At 42.8% G+C, this 21,962-nt stretch overlaps 1 protein-coding gene across 2 annotated transcripts in view; it reads left to right on the top strand.

Annotated features, from left to right (window-relative positions):
• nt5dc1 (5'-nucleotidase domain containing 1) overlaps window positions 1-20,612 on the top strand; it is a 63,885-nt gene extending 43,273 nt beyond the window's left edge. For both annotated transcript variants that reach the window (XM_041958272.1, XM_041958271.1), the window contains 4 exons: window positions 3,923-4,044; window positions 9,990-10,163; window positions 14,902-15,070; window positions 18,251-20,612. In XM_041958272.1, coding sequence (XP_041814206.1) covers window positions 3,923-4,044; window positions 9,990-10,163; window positions 14,902-15,070; window positions 18,251-18,363 — 578 coding nt within the window. In that variant the 3' untranslated portion in view covers window positions 18,364-20,612. The remainder of the gene's footprint in view (window positions 1-3,922; window positions 4,045-9,989; window positions 10,164-14,901; window positions 15,071-18,250) is intronic.
• The last annotated feature ends 1,350 nt before the right edge of the window (window positions 20,613-21,962 follow it).

The following is a 21,962-nucleotide window of genomic DNA, read 5'->3' as shown; positions in this document are numbered from 1 at the left end:
AATGACTCCTAATGTATGCTAGTCATGGGTTAATCAAGCCAAATGTGAAACAAGGTTAAAGTAGCCCTGGGCTAGCTTAGAGCTAACAAGCATTGTTGTGCAACACCTTGAAGACTGTCATTTAAAATGTGCTGTAATCAGCGAATAACAAGTCAGAGGAAAGCGTCCCATAAATCACTCCACAACATCAGGCTCCAGGAGACGTTTTACATCAGAGTCGTCTCTTCAGTGAGAATGCTGCAGGGCGTCTCCATCGCTGCTGCTCATGTGAGCTGCACAGTTGGTACCTCTCTGAGCTGCAGACCACATACCACTCATTCCTCGTCCTCTCAAGTCCACTGTCCTCACAGCTGTTACCACGTGTGTGTGTGTGTGTGGACGCACTCCCACATGTGCAGGTGCTCATCTCTGTTCTTTCACTCTCTCCTGTCACAATATTTATAGCATATTTAACCTCAGTTTGAACCCGTGGTGGCCTGTACTCTGCAGAACGCCATGTGAGAGTGAGGATCTTCTCTTAACCTGCTGCTGCTGCTCTTAAATATCAGTCAGTCAACTTAAAGACCACTGACTGTCCAGAAGAGCAGTCACCTACTTCAAACAAGGAGCTCTGTTGATTCCTGGATAACAGCATAGCACGTTTAAAAGGCTATTCACTAGTTTAATGAAATGTGCTTCACAGCACTCGCTGCCATCATTTCCTGTATGACTGCATTTATGTGCAGTCATACAGGAAATGATGTGAATGTGTGGCAATTTACAGTAAGATTATTTGTCAGACTTTTATCAACTAGGATTACCTTTTGAAATAAAGACCTTTTGTTGGAGAGAGTCCTGGCTGAAATGGACAACAAAGAGACAGACAAGGAAACTAAAGAGCCACGATTCAAATAATTGACCAGACTGAAGCTGCACAGGCAGAGACATCATGACTTTTAGTCTCTAGTTTGGGTCAAACTGCAAAAACACTGAATACTTCATTTTCCATAATGCGGCTTAAAGGTCCAGTGTGTAGGATTTAGGGGGGGTCTACTGGCAGAAACTGAATAGAATATACAGAATTGTGTGTTCATCAGTGCAAATTCTCCTGAAAATAAGAATGGCTGTGTTTCATTACCTTAGAATGAGCCCTTTATATCCACAGAGGGAGTGGGTCCTCATTCACAGAGTCAGCCATCGTGTTTCTACAGTAGGCCTGAGGGGACAATCCAAACACTGGCTCTGGAGAGCATCTTTCATGTTTTTTTGTGAGATTTGCAGACAGCATAGTTTCTAGTTTTGATCTGCAACCTCACCACTTTTTACTCATGTAAAATCAACATATCCCTTTGAAACACATTTTCATTAAAAAGCATTTAATTTTTAGAAATATAACCAAACACAGTTGATTAAGAAGCCATATTTAGCAGTGACAAAGATAGGACTACCATGTTTTCACAAGCAAAGTTTCCATGGTAATTACAGTAACTACATGTGTAATTACTGTACAGATTTCACTGTGTCTGTGTCAGTGCGTCTTCTTTCCTCTCAGTGTTCTTTGACTTGCCCTTCAAATAAGCTGTAGTTAATACTGAAAGCAGCACCACAGACCGGACCACCCCAATCCAGATATTAAAGAATGTCTGCTGCCCTCTGTGCCAGCCTCATAAATAACTCATTCATGCTCCTGGTTGTCATCACTTCAGCTTCACGGACTTCAAGTTAAAGGAAAACTTCGAATAAATAACCCCAAAATCATATACAGCTGTACACGCACCCGCTGCCTAATAAAAGTCAGATAGTTGTCTGTGTTAGTACATTCATGATTAACATTTCTTGTCTGTTGAGATCTTGAGAGCTCAACTCTGTGTTTAGAGGTCTGAGGATTTCAGAAGGCCATATAGAGTCATGGTTCTGCACAGCCACAAGTGAATACAATCTCCACTGTGTGACTGGTTTAGAGCTGTAATAACTCATGCTGATACCCTGTCTGATCTCTGGAAGGGAAAACTGACTGATCCTGTTGAACGTCTACAGCTTTTTTTTTAATGAAATGCAAGTCAGCCTGCAGGGAAAAGCGCTTCTGTGCGCTCTTGATTAATGACTGTATCAACGTACCACTGACAGTGGTAAACTACAGACTTCACACTAAATATATCACAGATTCTTCGCCATCTTTAGAAGTATACAGCACTGTTTTCTTGCCCTAAAACAAAACTTTTGTAAAATCTCATCTGGAGTGTAGGCATTTAAAAATGCCAGCCTGTGGATGGAAAAACTGAGCTTTTCCTAAACAACCACGTGAGCCTGCTCAGTGAGATTTGGGGGCTCTGTGCCAATAAATTAGTCAGCGCTAACCTTCTCTTTGATCACTCACTTTGCGTATCATTATAGACCTATACACACCATTGACCTGGATTCAGGGTCCAAAATTAGCACCCAGCGCTTGCAAAGTGCCAGTAAAAATGTTTGTTGGCAAATAAAATAAATGAGGTCAGCTGAAATAGTCCTACTTCACTACAAACTCTCATCATTACCGTCCCTCATGTGCAGTAAGATTCACTGATTCGTGCACAAGCATAAAAGCTCATGGTGCGATTGCCCTGATTAGAAAAGTGTGCACCGGATGCAATTTGGGATGAACTTGCGATGCATTGCTTCTAATATCTTTGCATCTGTAAAACCTGACTTATGTATATTGAATTACTAGAGGCCCTATTCCTTTATTAGTTAGAAATATGACCATTAATGCCACCTACGGTTATGCATGCTTTACTTTAGTAGGCTTGATTACCACTACCACTGGTACCACAGAGGAGAATTTCACACTAACTTCAAATAGAGTCTGCAAGTGATGGCACGATGCCAGAGGAGATCAACATAAAAGGAAACACGAAGAGCCCAGAGGAAATAAAATAAAATTCACAGATAACAGTGTATCTTATGCAGCTTTGTGGCAGTTTGGAAAATATTTTAGCCCATATTTTTTTTTAGTTTACCAGCTGTCGACGTGCTGAGCCCTGTCAAAGGAACATTTCTTGGACTTTGTGACACAATTTTCTGGTGTATTCATCTTTTTTCTTTGGGTCTTGAGTCTGTTGACTTCTGGAACTTTTTTATGGTCAACTTGAATAAGTCTCTTTTGAATCAGGTTACAACATGAGTTTTATAATGCTGTACCACTGCTGTACATTACATGCAGCTATTTAAACATTTACTTGCTTGTGAATTGTATAAACAGAAGCCCCACAAGAGACTGCAATCTTATTCTCAGTTGGACATTTTCATTGAATCGCTCTTTCCTATAAAACTTGTTGCCAACAAGTGAGAAATCCTCAGTCATTATTCATGAGGTCAGGAAGGCTGAGCTCATGTAGCCTGGCTACAGCATTTTCAGAGGGTGAATGTGAGGTTTTGGACGTGGTCCTGGCTGACGCGTGCGTGGTGGGGCTGCACTGAGACAGGAGGGGCATGTCTTGGCCTCAACTGTCACCACTGCTCTGCCTTGACTCACGGCCTGGTTTTCCCCTCCACCTCTGAGCCGAGGCACAGTATCCGTATGCAGAGCGACTCCCCTAAACCAAGTAAACACACAGAATCAAAGTGGCTCCAGTTAGACCTTTTCCCTGCTGTTTTTCCTTTCATCCTTTTTTGAAAAATACATTTGCCGCCCCTGTTTCTTGTTAATCATGGCAGCCCCTGAGAATTCCCTTTAGAGAGCCTCTGACCCCTGGTTGGAAACATCTGCTTTAGTTGTAGGAGTAGTCTCACAGTCCACACAATTCACACTCTGCCTCTGCTATTCTGTTTTCTCGTGGCCTGCAGGTGAGCGCTGTGGTGAGGTTTAACCGACGAGGTTTGGTGCTGCAGGACTGGAGGCTGTGCGGTCATGTAGCAGCTGGCTGTCAAACTGTGGTGTCTGATTCTCTTTTCTCTCCTGCAGTTAGCGACGTGGAGGAGAGCGAGGGGCTGCCGTCGCTGGACAAACCCGGCTGGTACTCCCAGGGCAACTGGCCGCACCTCCACGAGCTGCTCAAGACCATGACGGGGAAACCAGAGCCCAAGGTAGGCCAGCCACCTCGCGCTGTATATTATTGGAGCGAGCGGTGAAACCTCCGGCCGGATAACATCTCAGGCTCGCTTTGAGGTTGACTCCAACTTTGGTTTTTGGCAGAGGCTGAAAGAGATGTGGGCCTCGCAATAAATCAGCTCAGGGAGATTCACACTGGTGTGATGGAGAGGTGGAACGTGGCCTTTGGCATGGCTGTCGACATGTGTGTCAGCATGCTGGGCGTTCACTGATGCAACAGACCAAACAGAGCAGCCAGCTCCCCTCTTACTCCTCACTGCAAAGACAATGCAGCCCATTCTTAGGGACAATTTCTACACGGATCAGATACCTCTCTTTACCTCGCAGGTATGATATGGTATGATGAGAACCTAGCCTACATCTCGACTGAAGCAAAAAGATAAAAAAAATGAATGTGCCAAAGCTGGGATATGTTAGATGATAGCTTGCATTTGCTTGTATGTTTATTATAAAGCATGTTTTCATGTCTTGTAGCATGCATATAAAAAAAAAAACTTCAGTTAAAGACAGGCTGCAACACTACAGAGTACAAACAGAAGAACAGAAAATCAGTGTGAATAGATTTGAAAAATGCTGAATCATGTGAGCCCTCAGCAGTCTGAGTTTGAGCCAACCACAGAAACTCACATTGGACAGTGTAGTGAAAGCTTTTTGGCTTTGGTGGGGAGGGGGAGCTTGCTGTCCCGCACAGGAATGCCTCATCTGTAGGGAAAGTCTTTCAAACTGTGTGGTGGCTCAGAGTAAGCTCAAGAGGACTGTAAAGTACACAATACAGGATTTCCCTAAAAAACACTGCCTCAAATAGAAATATTTCCTTTCAGACAACACTTAGGACCTGCTAGAAATGCAAATTGCAAATTTCTCCTTGGAGATAAATAAAGTATCTATCTAGAAGTGTGTGTGTGCTGGTGTATTTATCTACAGAGACCCTGCCCTCTGCCCCCCAGCTAGTAACAGTGAGCAGGGTGTGAGGGCGGGACTCTATAAAAACGTAGCGAGCAGGTCACCTCACTGTGTCCATCACTCCTCTCTGCTGTCTGTCTCTATCATGGATGTATAAAGAGCTACATGTCTGTTCGACCGAGGGTGGGGTGAGCTACACAGACACAGAGCAGAGAAGCAACAGTGGACGGGATGAAGCATGCTTCAGCTGCATTCACACACAATCCAGCAATGCAGCACCTTTCCAGGAGACTGCAAGGAGTTGTGGGTGTATTTCTTTGTGCTATACATCACAACTGCTGTGAAACAGTCAGAAAATAAAGGTCTGTTTCTCTGATTCACTGCTTTGTTCTGAAACGCCGCTCCCGCTCTTCACCGTCCACATCCCGAACTCCTCTCCCACTCCTCCCAGCCCTCTGCTCAATGCCCCCTCTGTTCCCCAGCCACGTGGAGAAAGCTCTCGAGGAATTCAATGTCAACCTGCACTTATAGCTGCTTTAAACAGCCCTCCGGAGAGGCCTGAGGCACTCTGTGTTTTCACTTCGCTCCACTTTCACCTGACAGGACTTACCGCAGGTGGGCTGAATAGAGTCATTCAGGGAAGATTACAATTTCCTTTCCACGCAGTGCTGAACCTGACGGGGTCAGGTGGAGCTGATGGGACGTAATCATAGAGATTCATGCCAGAGAAAGGGTGGGTGTGACCATTCCAAAGTTTTATTAGTGGAGACAGTGGAGATGAATTCAGGGCTGTCACAGTTAATGACAGAGTTGTGAAATTCCTTTTTCAAGCATGAAAAAAAAAGTGAATAACACTTTTTTTTACAGTTGATGATTTCTTAATTCCTTAGAAGCCCAGGATATTGCAATGCCCCAGTGAGTCATAGCCATTAAAAAAAAAAAAAAAGCTTACTTACCTGACATATTAGAAGGCAAGATATACGTGTTATCCTTAAAATGTCAAGTGGTACTGGATTTTTCAGTCCAGGACATTTCTTCTTTATCTTGTTGATTTTTAGTATTGAACCTACTTTGAAAACCAACTCAAAAGACCTTTAAGGTATGACAAAATGGCCTTTCAATGCAAAGAACCTTATTATCTCTAAGTTAGTAGATGGCTGCCTTATTCTTCTTGGTGGCAACTGCATTAAAAACATCTGTAATGATGAGCTCATTCTGTTGGCAGAAGTTTTCACAACATAGAGGAATATAACATTTTGGAACAGAATGTGACATTAAATAGCAAAATGGGGTTTTGCCCTGCTGTTTTGCGGGCCCCCTCCTATTCCTGTCCTCCAGGGCCCCACACAGTGTGCAGCACAATGGGCTTATTAAGGCCCCTCTGCATGCCTGCAGCTCTGTTTACCTGGGCCTGGCTTTAGCTTTAACTGCTTCTCTGAGTGATGAGCTGATAAGAGACATGGCCCAAAGGCCCACGCTGCACGTCACCCTGCAGTTAGCTCCTACTGACAGCAAGAGGACGCAGGAAACAGACCCTAAAGCACACTCATCCATGAACAAAGACGTGAGGCTCGGCCCATGCTATCGGGCAGCTAGCTGCAGGCTCTGAGCAGATCTGCACCTGAACTCGACCAGCTCATCTCGATGAACGTTTACAGAAGCTCCTCCAGGAGACCAACCAAATGTTCATAATCCATTAAAATCATCAAATAACATACCAGTGTCCTAATCAGTTTTGTAAATATCCCATTACAGAAATGCTGAATGAAAGATTCAGGTTGTTTAGCATACTTAAAAAGCCTATTCGCCGAAACAATGAAAATCCTCATCTGTACTCTACTCAAAATGTTCACTTTAGTTCTGTCGACCATTCCTGTTGGAATCTCTCACTTCCTGTTTGGGACCATGATGAGCAGGTCATATGGATGAGTGACAAACATTTTGGTCAAATATAACCAATAAATGAATTCAGAATAAATAAATTGGTAAATGAGTTGAGTGGTTATGTCATTAACAGATGATGATGGTACGCGCACTGAAATGACTCATGTTAGCAGGTTAGCATGTTATAGCCACACGTACTGACATAAGTCAACCACAGATGCCTACCTGCACAACTTTGCAACATGACCAGATCTACAGATCTATTATGATTTATACATCCTGTAAACAGTTGACTGCAGAAGCTAGAATATGCTTAACTAGTGTGCAGCCTACTCTATAGAGCACAGGTTAGCAGGATGAGCTGTGTCATGACTGAGACATCGCACAGACACTGAGCCACAGAAGCATCCCACTGGAGTCCTCATCTTTGACCTGTCCACTGTTTAACAAACCAAAAAACTCTTTGCCTGTTGGTCTGTCTTCAGCGTCCACTTGTTTACATCAGCATCGTTTCACTGTCACCCTTTATGACTCAGTCATACTGACTGAGGCTGTGTTTCGACCGACACTATCACTGTGTAACAAAAAAGCAACCCCCTTATTTATAGAATGAGACCACTGCATTCTTGCAACAGGAGAGCTGATGTAGGAGGTTTGGCAAAAAAGAAAAACAACAGTTGTCTGGCATTTGGACCACTATATGATGTCACCTGGCACAGCGCTAAGTTGGCCAAGCAAATATGTGCGAGAGCACAGTCCTCAGCTCCTTCTATGAGTGAATAACTGTTCTGTTTACTTTGGGATGGTGATGGAGGATACAGTTGCGTTTGTCAGGATTTATAAAGTGAGCAAGTGAAAAGGCTGAAAGTCTATAATTACTGATTACATCAATTCTGTGCCATGAAAGCACAAAAAGGTGTGTTATTCAACAGAGCTGTGTAAAAAATGAACTGAATGATATACAGTAACTGTACAATGATGTGCATCACACTCATCTGTGCACCTGGTCTGCTATTATTAAGGCATGTCATTGATCCAGTCATGCTGGCACTGCAACACAGCAGGACCAACTGACGCTATAAAGGAATAACTTAATGTACTACATTTGTTGAATTTACAAGAGGGGACAAATTACTAAGAGTTTGTAGTGGACAGTGTTTCCCCTCAACAACTTACTGCTCTGGAGGACAGAGATCCAATGTCAGTGAGAATAACGAGAGCACAGTTAATAATACCAGGTGTAAACACAAAGGCAAGCTCAGATTTTATTATCTGGATAGCATATCCAGATACAGATCCCAGTTTAATATCAGGTGTAAATGTGGTGTTAGTCCTTCAACATATCCAACCTGCCTGTCACTGTTTGATTCATTTTCTATTCTTCCTGTTTTCTTCAAGGTCTCACGTGAGTCAGTAAACAAGACTTGGTCAAGTCTCAAGTCCTCATTTTTGAGACCTCTCAAGTCTACAGTTCTGGTATTGAGTCACAGAAAGCTATTACCCCATTTGAATTCATTCATTAAATGGTCCTCCAATGGGGCTGTTGGGGAAACTTTTTGATCACATGGTTTCCCTCATGCAGAGCTCAGAGGTTAATGTAGCTGTATCCATCCACAACGGATCTCTTCTATGATGCGTTGCCTCTATGCTGGAATCCTTGGCCTCTGTAAATATTTATCATAGTGATCCCATGACTCCGGCTGCGGTGCTGCTGAGCAGTGAGAGGTGTGGGGCTTTTTAGGGTACGAAGGCCAGCTGTGGGCAGTTCTGGCAAAAGTCTGGTGGAAATGTGATTCCCGCAGCCCCCTCCCCACAGGCGCAGCCCACGGCAGCTCCGATTAGCCCGGCTGTTTGTTTACATGTGGACGGGTTGGCCTGAGACACAGCACAGCTCTGTGAGGGGGAGGGATGAGACACAGCTACTGGAATGCCTTACATCCTCTTTATGGCCTTCTGACTCCTGTAGAGGTTTGATTTAGTCCCACAAACAGGCATCTGTGTCATGTCATCAGTATTTATGATATCCAGGAACAGTTTACATGAAACTTTAGTCTCTCTGTGTTACCAAGTTCACCCTAAAGATTTCAGCTGATGATAAAGAGTAGATTTTTACCCCTACAGCTAAACTGTACACGCATTAGTGTACATGCAAGGTCTAATTTAATCAACATATGGTGTTGACTGTAGCTCAGAAAAAAAGACTTTTAGAATTTTACTTGGGTGTTGTTTCATTTGCTGAGAGTTGTTTTAAATAACAAGGGCTGAAATTTTTGATGTGAGTCAGTTGAAGTGATGTACCCACAGAGAATAATCACCAATTTTGCATTTCCTCAGCTTTTGAGTGTTTTAGTCTGCTTTTGCTCATTATTTGGGATTTCCAGCCCACAGCTCAGAAAAGCATGCTATAAAAATGAGGTGAGGACTTTTCACATGAACCTGCTTCCTATTAGACAGAAACTAGTGCAAACTCAGGAGTCACTTCAAATAGGTTACACTCATCAAGTATCCTTCAGGAGTCTGCTAAATTATTCTTTTACAGTACAGAAATGAATGGACACCAGCTGGTGACTGGAATGGTCAGAGATAAATCTGAGAATCTAAAACTGAATCGAATGCACTCACAAATGATTTGCAGATAATAATAGTTATCTTTCGGTGAAGTCGTGGGCTCTTCACTTTTTAGCCTCCTCTTACTGGTGTGCTGGTGCTCAGAGTATCTGCGGACTTGTGTGTCTTGTCATTTTAATCGCTAGCATTCTCCACTTTTCACTCCATTTCCTTTCCCTCTTGAAGGGAATAGAAATAAATGGGATTTAAAGCTTTGAGCCGCCTGCACCTGTACTTCAGTCTTGGAATGTGTCTCAGTAAAGCCTGCCTCAGCCTGCTCGTCTTTCCAGACGCGGAGGACAAAAGAGATGTGATGGTCAAAGAGATTGTGATGAGTTTTGCAGGCTTGTCGTGTCTGGTCTAGTTAACCTGGGGGGCCATAAGACATATGCCATCTGACTTTGACTGCTGCTCAGAGAAGAATTCAGCTTAAGTGCAACTTAACCACTGCTCTTAAACTGTTGTGTAGCTTTTGAATGTAAATAAGCCGTCCTCTCAGTCACCCTCTTTTTTCCTTATCCTGCAGGTCGTGTATTTTGGAGATAGCATGAGGTCGGACATGTTCCCTGCCAGCTGCTTTGGGAAGTGGGAAACAGTGATGATCGTGGAGGAAATGGAGGGGGAGGGCGTCCCGAAAAGCGACGCTGCTTTGTCCAATGAGGCCCAAGTGGAGCCGTTGGAGAAAAAGGGAAAGTTTGAGGTGAGTTCACTGAAGCAGCTGTTTCCGTTTAGGAGCCGTTCCCCCACCCTGACTCAACGTCCACCCTTCAAGCCCCAACCCCCACAACCAACTCTGTGAATGTCTTCGTCTTCCTGTGGCCCAATGCCGGAGGATACCCTTTGTGTTAGCCATTGCATGCCGATAAAGTTCTTTTGTATCTCTGTTTTTTTGAAGATGAGATGGAGGGCAGTGCAACATATCAGGTGTTTAACTTCCATCTAGAAATGACACATTAAAGAGGAAGTCAAGGTGTGTTTCCAGCTGTCGGGGAGTAATATGCACATATGAAAAAGTTGTATAGAGCCTTTATTTTCTTCTGAGGGAGCCATGTGAAATCTGATCATTTGTGTCAGTGATGTCACTTGAGTCAGTATCAGGTGGGTCTGAAGACTACGAGTTTGAAAATGAAAAAAAATGTGGGGGTGTGGAGTGAGAAAGAAGTGAGCTTACCAGACCTCTGGAACCCAATCCTCATCTCTGCTGCAGGCTAGAAGCTCCCGGCTACATTAGACGCTGCTACCATAACACACCCCAATCTCTGACTAACCTGTCTGCAGTCAGGTTAGATTGTTGGTATAGTTGCATTGTGGGTGGTGATGGTGCCAGGTGCCAGAATCTGTGGCATCAAAAAGACGATATCTCTGGTTCTGCTTTATCATTTTTGATCCTTTTTTTTAATGTCCATCGTGAGTCTGACAACATTATAGGAGTGCAATTCTGAATAGGTGGAGACTTTTAAGGAAATGCTGTGGATAAGAATACAATATCAGTCCTCACAGAGCAAATGACGATTTTAATCAGCAGGATGTTTTGATTCTGACAGTCAAAAAGTGAAGAGTCAGCACATCTTTTGGCAAGAAACTCCAAGGCCAAGAGCAGAGCTGTTTTGTTTTTTTGTTTTTTTTTCAAAAATACAGAGGGCTGTCCAAGACTCTTAATTCTGGGTAATTACAATTTTGGGTTTTATTGTTGCAGTTCTCAATCAATTTAACATTGTAATCACCAAAATAGTTGCTGGCATCTGGGAACACAGCCGGGGCTGGATTGCACCAAACCAACTACAGCTACTGCCCTCTGTACAATGTATGCCTCAAGTGCTCATTCTAGTGCTCAGTCTTGGGGATATGTTCAGGAGCTCAGACGTCGGAACTCGAGGTCACGAGGACTCACTTGAGGTGGTTCAGGCATCTGATCAGGATGTCTCCTGGGCACCTCCCTTTGGAGGTTTTATAGGTACATGCAACTAGTAGGAGACCCCAAAATAGACCACGAACACGCTGGAGAGATTATATATCTCATTTGGTTTGGGAATGCTGCAGGATCCTCCAGGAGGAGCTGGAAGACGTTGCTAAAGAGAAGGACTTCCTGACTGCTTGCTGCCACTGCAGTGCAGCCCTGGATAGGTGATAGACAGTGGATGCATGCATGGATGAGTTGATGAGCAAACACAGCATTGTTTAGGAATATGCAGAATGTGAGCACAATTAACTAAAATTATAAAGCTTTTTTAGATTTTGTGACTGGGTCAAACTACAGGAGAAGGCTGAAACAACTAGTTTATAATTAGGTCATGAGTCAGATGGGGAAAATCTAATCGCCTGACTGTGTGGATTAACTGGACTGCACTGTCTGAATTTGGTTTCCTGCAAACTTCAAATTAAATTATCCACGCTAAGGATAGCGCTCTTTTTTGTAACAGGCTTCAGACTTCTTGAGAACTTAGTCATCTACACATGGGAGCACCTGCTGTCTCAATGACCCAAGAATGGCAGTCTTGTGCAGTTGTGTGGGTGGCTGCGCTGAACTTATCAGGAATCCCCAAACAGCAACTCAGATTTAAACAAAGCAATGAATGAGGTGTCAGGGTAAGGCTCAGGAGAAGAGGCCACGGACCTCCACTGCCAATAGTTGCGTCATGTGCACTCGCTGAATAATACAACGGACAAGTTGACGGCAAAGGTTAAAAATGGCTCCTTCAGACAAATGTGAAGGGAAAACAAGCACATGACCACCAACAGAGATGAACTCAGGTCACATACATGAAGTCTGTGAGTGACACAGTTTGTTTGTTTTTTTTAAATAATAAGTGAGCACCATAGTTGTTCACCCCCGGCTATGAACTCTTATCTGTATCTTTTAGACTTTTTCATTTACTGAAGGATTTTTTCCAGATAACTGTCATGCTATTATTCCTGTTAGATCATGTTTAAGTAACAAACAAGATAACAGAGCGTTATGGTAATGTATCGCTCGCTCCTCTGATCGACCAGCAGTCATTCTTTGGGATTCGGTGTGTTTTATCATCCTTTCAACAATGTACAAGAGCTGACAGATGCAGTCAAGTCTATATGGTGTCTTGTGAAAGTGGCTGTATTCAAATGAAAACTGGTAAAATGTTCCAGAATAAGAGAAAAATCACCTTTGTAGTGGTGATACTGAGCTCGAATTAAGCAAAAAGCAGATTAAGACAAAGTAAAAGCAGGTTTAGCAGAGATATTGAAAATCAACTCAAAGCTTGTGCTAAATAGGGATGGGAAACGTTTATTCCTACGAGTGATGTGGTGATTTTGTGTGGTAGATTTGTCACTGGGGATATTAGGAAAGAATGTGAGCCAGTGTGTCCTGACAGCCCTCCTTATTCCTGTGCAGCTCTTACTCAACATGAAATTACAGCCAGCCGTGCTCATGTTAAATCATCCAAAGCCCCCAGTCCTGTCCACATTTTATCAGCTGCAGCTAGCCAACTAAGCTAATGTTAGCTCCGTGCATTAGCTGAAAACACCGTCCCTGAGCTGCTCTGAATGTCTCCAGCTGACTCAAATTAAAACAAGAATCTGGTGAAAGGGGTGTTAATATTCACTCGATTGCTATATATGTGATTTAATGCTGAAAGACTGAGGCAGCGTGTCCCACAGGGGTACGTGTGGCTGAGGCTAAAAGTTTATGCTAGGCTACATGTCCCAGGCAAAAGGTCACCATCCATAGAAAACATGGAGATAAATAAACAGCATTGGTCTTGTGTTGTGGCTTAAAGATAGCGGTAAAATCTAAGATAGGACTTTTCTGTTTTTGTTATAAAAGGTTAAACAATAGGTTTTCACTTCTAATGTTATGCTTTTAACCCTTCTGCCTAATTAACACGTCTCATAATGTTGGCTGGGGTTGCTGAGGTGTAAACTCCAAATCCCACTGGAAGTGCTAATGTCAGCCAAAACTGATTTCACACAGCGGGAAAACACAACACAGCGGACGTGTTGGCCAGGAACAGGCTTTTTTTAAACTATATCCCCACATACTAATGTAGTCAATAGTACTGTTGGTATTAAACTGACTAAGCTTAATCCATTCCTTACCCCACTGTTTCTCAAGCCTGGTCCTGGAGTCCCACTGCCCTGCATGTTTTAGATGTATCCCTGCTCCAGCACACCTGATTCAAATGAATGGCTCGTTATCAGGCCTCAGCAGAGCCCAGTAACGAGCTGAGCATTTGAATCAGGTGTGTTGGAGCAGGAAACATCTAAAAGAGGCAGGGCAGTGGTACTCCAGGACCAGGATTGAGAAACACTGCCTTACCCTTTTGCTCTTGTGTTTTGGTTTTGGAAAGGCTAAGATAAAAGACACCACCCTCCTCACGCTTCATTTGCCGAGCCTCTCTGTAAGTGCATAATCGCTGATAATCGCTGTAGGGGGAGCTGAATGGTCAGATAACCTAGTGAGTGAGGTCTGTAATCATGTGGCGTGTTCCTGAAAGTCAATACATTCATTTGGAGGGGGGTTAAAAAAAATCATTTTAAAGATGAAGAATTTTGAAGAAGCGTAACATAGCCGTATCAGCTCTTCATTTCCATCTTGCAGATCAGCTCCCTTAGCTCGAGCCGGATGAGAACAGCATCACTGACGCAGATTAAATCTTGATGCTGGCGAGAAAGATGACTTCCCTTTCCTGTGGCTCACCCTCTTTTATTTCATTTATCAGCATTATCTCAAATACCCCGTCTTATGGTGCATGGCAGCAACCCTGCAGTGGTTTAATTCCCATGCATGCACTTAATACTGCGGGGGAGGTTCTGTAGGTAGGCACACAATAAGCAGTATATGGAGCTTAAAGACTGCTCAGTATCTGTTGTGATGAATTTCATCTCCGTCATCTGTGTTGAATTAGATCAGAGCTTTCTGCTCCAGCTCGATTCTCCGTTTTCAGAAATACCTCATGCAATCTTACTTTGTTCTGTTTTTTGGTTCCTTTTCAAATGTTATATTTAGAAATATTTGGTACAAATCTCCATCATAAATTGATGATCACAGATTTTTTTTTTAACCGCTCTCTGAGCAGTTTCTGATTACATTAGCAGATATTGTGCAAAGCACTAATTTATCATTTCAGATAGTGAGGTTTGTATCTTATCACATCCTTCTTTTAAAGACCGCATCCTGTTGTCACGACCATCGCTTCTCCTCAGACCGTTCTGCCTATAAAATGCAGTGATGTTGTGTGAGTGTTTATGAGTAAGAGAGCGGGGGATTTCTCAGAAATAATGATTCATGCAGTAGTCAAAATAACCCTCAAAGCTGCTTGGGTTAAAGCCAGTTTGAAGTCTTGCTATACTCCCCATGCTCAGAGTCGAATTCCCTTCTCCTTTTATCAGGTCTGCACTTGTCTGAAAATGAATCTTAACACACAGTTGCATAGTTTGGTCTGTGTGGACTGTCTCAACAGGAGCAGGGCATGAAGGCACCCTCCGCCGTGTCCAATCAGTGGGGCTCCTACTTTGTCGACGTACATAGAAGCGGAGGAGGGGACGAGGAAAGCCAGAAACTGACCTGGTGCTGCCACTGCATTCACAAATACAGCACCATGGCCATCCCCAGCGTGGAGCACATAGCAGGTATGTGGACGGAGGCAAAACGCTGGTGCGCACAGTGTTGCAGTGCAGTGTTAAAGCAGCAGACATACAGTAACAAAATAATTCCAGTCACTTAAACTCACCAGTGGTACCAAACCATTATATATACCAGGGGTAAGGAACCATTTTCCTATCGAGGGCCAAGGAAAATAGTTCCTTACCATTTCCTTTCAAGGGCCATTTCAGTTGTCATAAAATCCTTCAAGGGCCATGCTCAGTGGGGCCACCAGAACTATTTCATACAAGTGGCAGAGAGATGAGTAGCTGGCTGGAGGTTTCAAGCTTTAATGACTCTTCAGATTAGAGTTTTCATCACTGCGAGCTCGCCCCCACACACTGACTTAAGTTTTACTTCTACAAAAAAGGACTGTTTGTTCAACTCTCTGCATCTACTTTCTTTTTTTTGACAGGCGTCGTTGACATTCATTGATGTGATGTCAACCGCTACACACGTGATGCGTTCAGGGACCACTCAGAAGAATGTTATAGTTTACTATTATCTGCTATTTTATTGTCTTTACCACTGAAGAAGAGTAAATCTTTTTTGTATTTATGAATTGCCTTCTGGGCCAGATCAAACAGTCTTGTGCTACGTCTATGGCCCGGAGGCCTGAGGTCCCCCACCCGTCCGATATAGTATACCATTTTTTGTTTAACAGCTGTCAGTGAAACTTTATGCTTCGTGCAAATGTTTTGAATTAGAAGTCCACCAGGAAAGGCAGGGAGTGCGCACTTTGTCCTGTAGAGTTTTAATATGAAGCATCTATGCAGGAACGGTTGAGTTTCATTGACAGTAACTTAACACTGAATTAAAGAAAAGGAAAGTGAGTGAGAGCAGAACAGCAGAGCAATATGTATGATATGACTACTGTACTGAGGGAAGCAACACATAAGTACATTAAAGTACATTATTCAGAGTTTTTTATAACAGGGAATGAGGCAAGGTGATCTCATATAATCCAGTGGTTTTCTATGCAGCTCAGTAAATAAAGGAGAATTTCCAATACACTCACTTTCCTCAGCTTATAAATGTCGTGACAAAAACAAAACAGTGATGTGAATTTGTTTACCAGTGTATTCCTGTAAGTGCACCCATGTGTCCCACAGAACATGACTGAGAATTAAAATCATGATGTAAAAACAGGAAAACACAATCCACTGTTAAACATTTAGTGGTTAAAATCTCTATTCCCACATCAAACACGGAAATATTCACAAGAATCAAATCAGGGGGCAGATGCAGATGTGCAGCCAAAGATAGAATTAACTCCGACCACCACTGCTGCAGAGCAGTTCCTGGGAAAATGGTACCAGTCTCCTATATAACAAGCTCAGGACTTTTTTCACACTGGGATCATTTGTTTGAGTGTGAACTTGGACGAGATTGCTCCAGTTCTCCCTAAGTGTGTTGGTCTGCTTTCACATTTGTGCACTGATGTTGCAATCTGTTGGCTTAGTGCTTCGCTCAAAGTGCAGGCGTTTACAACGATGTGCCAGGAAATCAGTGACACTTACCACTATTTATGTTAACATGACGTGTGCATATATTGTTGCATTTTACAGACTGCATTGACTGCACACCAAGCACACCACAGTTTGACTGAAACTCAAGTCCGACAGCTTTAGGGGTTCAGTATGCTTGAAATGAACTAGATCTAAAGCAAAAGCGTTTTCACCTGCTCAGCGCACTGCTTCCTTTCTGAAGCCGCCGTTGTTTGGTTCTGTATAATAAAGCAAAGTCAGCATAGCGGCGGGTCTTCTTCACAGCGGTAATGTGGGATCTCACTGTAAAACAGTCTGTAGCCCACCACCCCCTGACTGTGTCCCACTGCCCCCTGAGCTTTGCATTATGTGTCAGATCGAGTGTCAGATCCTGTTTTGGACAGTTTTAGAAATGGTTTGATGATCTGACGAGCAGTTATTTTTAAGTATACTGGGGCCTTTATTCAAGGCGTATAGTTTCTTGGTCTGCACCTGGGCCTGGAAAAACCTAAACTGAAGCTGAACTAAACTGACTCCTGTTTCACCTTTTTTAATCATCGCCATATTGACGAAACAACACTTTAGTCTCCATTTCCTCATTTTTGGACAGTTTGGTTTGGCAGTATTTTAGTTTTACAGAAGAACTGAGAAATCAGCTAAATACAGACATTTCAGACAGTTCTTGTAAATGATGTCTTACAGTACAGATAGTTGCCTGGAACAAAGGTCATCAATACAAAAAATGCGGTACTATTCAAAACATTGTCAGCAGGAATGCAACATTTACACAGTTTGTAGTTAAAGACATACAACTTGTCTCATTGGCAGCTTTGCATGACAGGTTGCTATTTGAAAAATGTCACTACTATCAAGTCAGTGAGTCTATATCAACAAGTCACACTGTGAGCTTCAGTAAGGTCCATATTCATTCATCACTCAGGCCATTATTGAGAGAGTCGAGTCGAGTCCAGCATCGTTTATGGAGAAGTTGTGCATACTGTCTTCCCTGCACACACCTGGCCGACCACTGCAGAAAATACCCGATGCACTTCTGACGAAGGAGACGTGTGGGGAGAGGGGATTTCAGAAGCTGTACTTTGTTTCAAGCACACTGAACCCCCTCTCACGGCAAGCCTTCCACATATGCAAAAGAATGAAGAGGTCGAGAAAGAAAACGTTGTTAGAATGATGCACATGGCTGAAAAGGGACAGTGAGAACTGGATGTGTTGACAAGCCCTGCACCACCACCGACATGTTCTTTTGACCTTTTGGAACATACCCACAGCTGCTGTAATGAATAAACTGCCCACTACGAACAACATATTTTTCCTTTTAGTTTAATCTCTTGATCTGGACCACAGTACTTCATTTCTATGTTAAAATAAAAAATGTGTTTAGGGAGGGTTCTGTTTGAGAACTCTTGCAGGCTTGTAGTTTATGACTGTTTTCGACTAGAGCTGTCTCTTTGGAGGCAAACGATCAAACAAATGAGTCCAACATTCTCTGGCCTGAGTGATTACTACCTGCTGTTTAGAACAAAGTCTGCTTTTCCACTGAAAACTCAGTTACTACTCTTGAACATTTGCTGTTGCTTTTCAGCAGCAGTGGTGCATCAAACACCATGTGCATGTAGTAGATAACCTGCAGCTGACTCTCCTGTCTGGTTTTGCTCTTTCTAGATCTCCCTCTGGATTACAAGTTCCCCAGGTTCTCTCCTGACAAGCCCTGCACCACCGGCTACTATCCCAGGCCTCCGGATTCTTTGCTGAAGAGGTGTGAGAGTTTGTCGTAAAAAAAAAAAAGGGAAAGGAAAAAGGAAAAAAGTTGAAAAAAAAGAGTCCTCCCTAACCCCTCTGCCTCAGGAGAGGAATGTGCCTCCATTTTTGCCTGTAGTTTCCCACCTGACCCCGCCGCCATCTGTGGAGCACAGGAAGCATACACTCCTCACCCTTTCAGAGAAACCATGTGAATGTAAGCCACAGTATCTCTCTGTAATAACGCCTACATTTCAACGTTGTTTCGTAGTTTAGTGTACTGTACACGTGGAAATGCGACATAGTAAGTGTGTGTGTGTGTGTCTGCATACAGTAATAATAGGAAATGTAGTGTTTTTGTTGTTTCGTATGTGAGGCCCTCTATTATTTCTCATGGTAAATCTGATTTCTTCTAGCTTTTCTGAAATAAAGTGAACATTTTACCATTCCTTTACCCCAGAAGTGATTACCTCAAGAAAGATATCCACTGTAAGCAGAACCCAGATGGTCACAGTGTGTTTGTCCCCTGAAAACCCTTTGGATTTATTGTATTTCTGTATAACACTGTTATTGTGAAGTCTTCTTTTTTGGAATATAGTTTTACTGTATGCATTTTAGGAACCTTACCATGAGGTTAAGGTCTGATGTTTCCCCCGTGTCAGTTTCGTAGAGGGTGTTAATCTTCAGGTCATAGTTGCTAATGAACTGGTACAACGCTGTCCTTTGTGTTGGCTGTTTCAAAAAACACAACTTTGGGAAACAATACTAATAATGGGTGATGAAGACTATGCTAGATGTTCTCTGTATTATTTTTGGTGAAACAGTGACATGTGCTTTTTGAGTGATTGTGTAACAATGTGGACTACTCGTGCTTCATTCATATGCAGTGCCAGATTGAGGTATGCTTCAGCCGACTTCTGAATGGTTATTTTGTCGGTGTGCATAGACAAGTTGTGCCATAATATTTAAGGAACGCTCAGCTTGGGAGAAATCTTTCGAGGTTGGCTTGTTGCCGTCGAGTCACAGAAGGTTGATTTCTAGTTTATCTCTGTGTGTGAAGGAAGTGTTTAGCCTAGCTTAGCATCAAGACCGGACCACAGCTAAACTGTGCAACAGTCCAACATGAAAAAATACAACTAGCAGCAATTCCAACATTTAAATGTTCCATCTTGAGAGCTAGAGTGCAAACTAGAGGTCTTCACTGGTCCACTTTTCTCAAGATAACTGAGAACCAAGCTAGATCCAAATAATGTTCTGTCTAATTGGGTCTGGGTGTATTCCTGTTCCATTCCCAGGTAAATATATCTAATACCTAACCAATCTAAGCAGACTCATTTTGGCTCAGGTCTAAATATCCATGGGTCTATTCAGATCATTCGGGCTCTCAGGTCAAGTCGGGTCTCTTTATTGAAGTTTGAGATGCTACCTGAAGGGCTATCGCTGTCAAAAGTCAAATTCAGACAAATGATAGCTAACAAGTATTTAGTTTGAATAATTTGAACAAAGTCAGTCGTTACCTTTGTTTATGACTTTTCAGAGCCAAACCCAGAGTTTTCCATGTTACTTCTCAGATGGTGTCATCTATTTAGCACAGTTAGCAGGATTACTATAGTTTGCTAAGGAGCCAGCAACAGAACAGAGAGCTGACCATGCATTTTACAAGGTACATGCACTTATGCACTATGAATTATAGTTTCAGAGAGATTATTTTTTGCCAAACACTCACTTTAAGACTGAACTATAGTTTGAATTTAATATAATTAAAAAGCATCAGGCCTACTCAGGACCTTTGATGGAGTCAGACTAGTTTCTTGGCTAGCTGCTAGCTGCTTTCCTTTAGTCTTTGTGCTAAGCTGGGCTAAACATCCCAGGCCTTTCTCTATTCTAACCACACCAAGATGATACTGGTTTCCATCTTCTCATCTGGCTCTGACGAAGTCATCAAACAGGAAGATTTCCCAAATGTCCAAGTGTTCTTTTAGATGACCATCATCTCACATAGGAAGAGAATATTCAGACGATAAGCAGCACACAACCGCCGGCACGTGCGTGAGATCGGTCATCCAAAGTCAACTCTTACTTGTGCTGTGTGTGCAAGTGTTTTATGCATACAGCTGTCGTGATTGTACTCTTCTTTTCTCATCTGACCTGGAAAATTTGACATGCACATTTGCCTTATGTTGGATTCATTTGTGGTCTTAAGTTCTTTAAAACACAGGGAAAGTTTAATTCTGTGTTCCAGTGTTGAAGTAATGTCAGTTCAATAAAATGTTCTACAATTTTCTTACATATGCTTTTCTGTTTTTGAGTTTTGTTTGTGAGCTTCATCAAAGACCTGTCACACAGTGAGCAAACAGATGAGTTGCGCTGGTTTAAATGGGAACACATGAAGCCAACACTGAGGCGTGAGCTGCTTTACTGCCATTCATGACAACAGCTGATTTGTGAAAATGGAAGGAAATTTTTTCACAGTTAAATTATGCATTTTATGTCTCCAAAGCAGCTCTGCAACACAGGACCCTGAACTGATCCACAATGAGTCTTCAGGGTATGGCAGAGACCCTGTCTCACTTCTGTCATTCACTTTCTGAATATGAACAATCATTAATATTTTCCCGTCGGCCTGTGAGTGAACAGCGGCTATTTCTGGTGATCAAAGTGGAACAATGTGACCAACCTCTTGACTTCTCATTTATGTTATGAAACACAGCCGTCCACGGCTGGAACACTGCTGACAGTTTGTACAGTGAGGGCGGATGTCAGGCTGGAACATCCTCACATTAATGAATCAAATGAAGTCCCACTCATGAGGTCTGTTTGCGTGTTTTTGAGGAGTTTCGCTTGTGGGAGATTCACTGTTATTTGATGTTTTATGACTGTGGCTCCACTCAGAACCATTTTAACGATGTGCTATAAGGCTGACAGCTGATACCAAAGCTGCCTTATTTAGTATCTCGGCGGCTCATTAAAGAAAGACTTCTTTCTCCGAGTATGCTCAGTTTCCATTTTATTAGGTACACATGGCTAAAAGTAACACTGCCGAATAGGACAGCTCTGCTGTAAATCCTCTTTATATGCTTAAACTACACTGAGGTGAATCAGCTCCTCTAAAACAGTCTCAACAGGTTAGACTGCATTTGTTTAGATAGGACCTAACAAACTGGTAACTTAGTGTATATGCAAGGGGAGTGATATGTGAGTGATACATGATATGTTCAAGCTTGTCAAGTTCAGCTTTCAGGATTTATTGTACAGGTTGCGATGCGTTCAACTACTAATATGACTTTGCCATATCTGGCTGAAGGAACAGAGGTGGGAGTTCAGTAAAGCCAGCAAAAACCTGAGGGTCTACCAAAGTGAGAAAGGTGGATTTTATTGCTTATATGTATAACTTTTCATTTCCTTTTTTATTGTTTTATTTCCCTGATTAAGGATCGTTGAAATGTCAAAACAGAAGTGTTGCCAAGTGACCATTAAGGAGTACTAAAGTATTTCTTGTTATTTTTGAGGAAAGCAGCAGCTGATGACAGTCACTGTATCAAATGAAAAGCAGAGATTTGCCGGTCACAGAGCTGCAGGCCCAGCCCGGTCCGGCACGGTGCTGCAGGGTCTGTGTGCAGACAGACTGATGGTATGT

The sequence above is a fragment of the Chelmon rostratus genome, chromosome 18, assembly GCF_017976325.1.
Source record: "Chelmon rostratus isolate fCheRos1 chromosome 18, fCheRos1.pri, whole genome shotgun sequence".
Lineage (NCBI taxonomy): Eukaryota > Metazoa > Chordata > Actinopteri > Chaetodontiformes > Chaetodontidae > Chelmon > Chelmon rostratus.
This window is presented reverse-complemented; position numbering and strand designations above follow the sequence as displayed.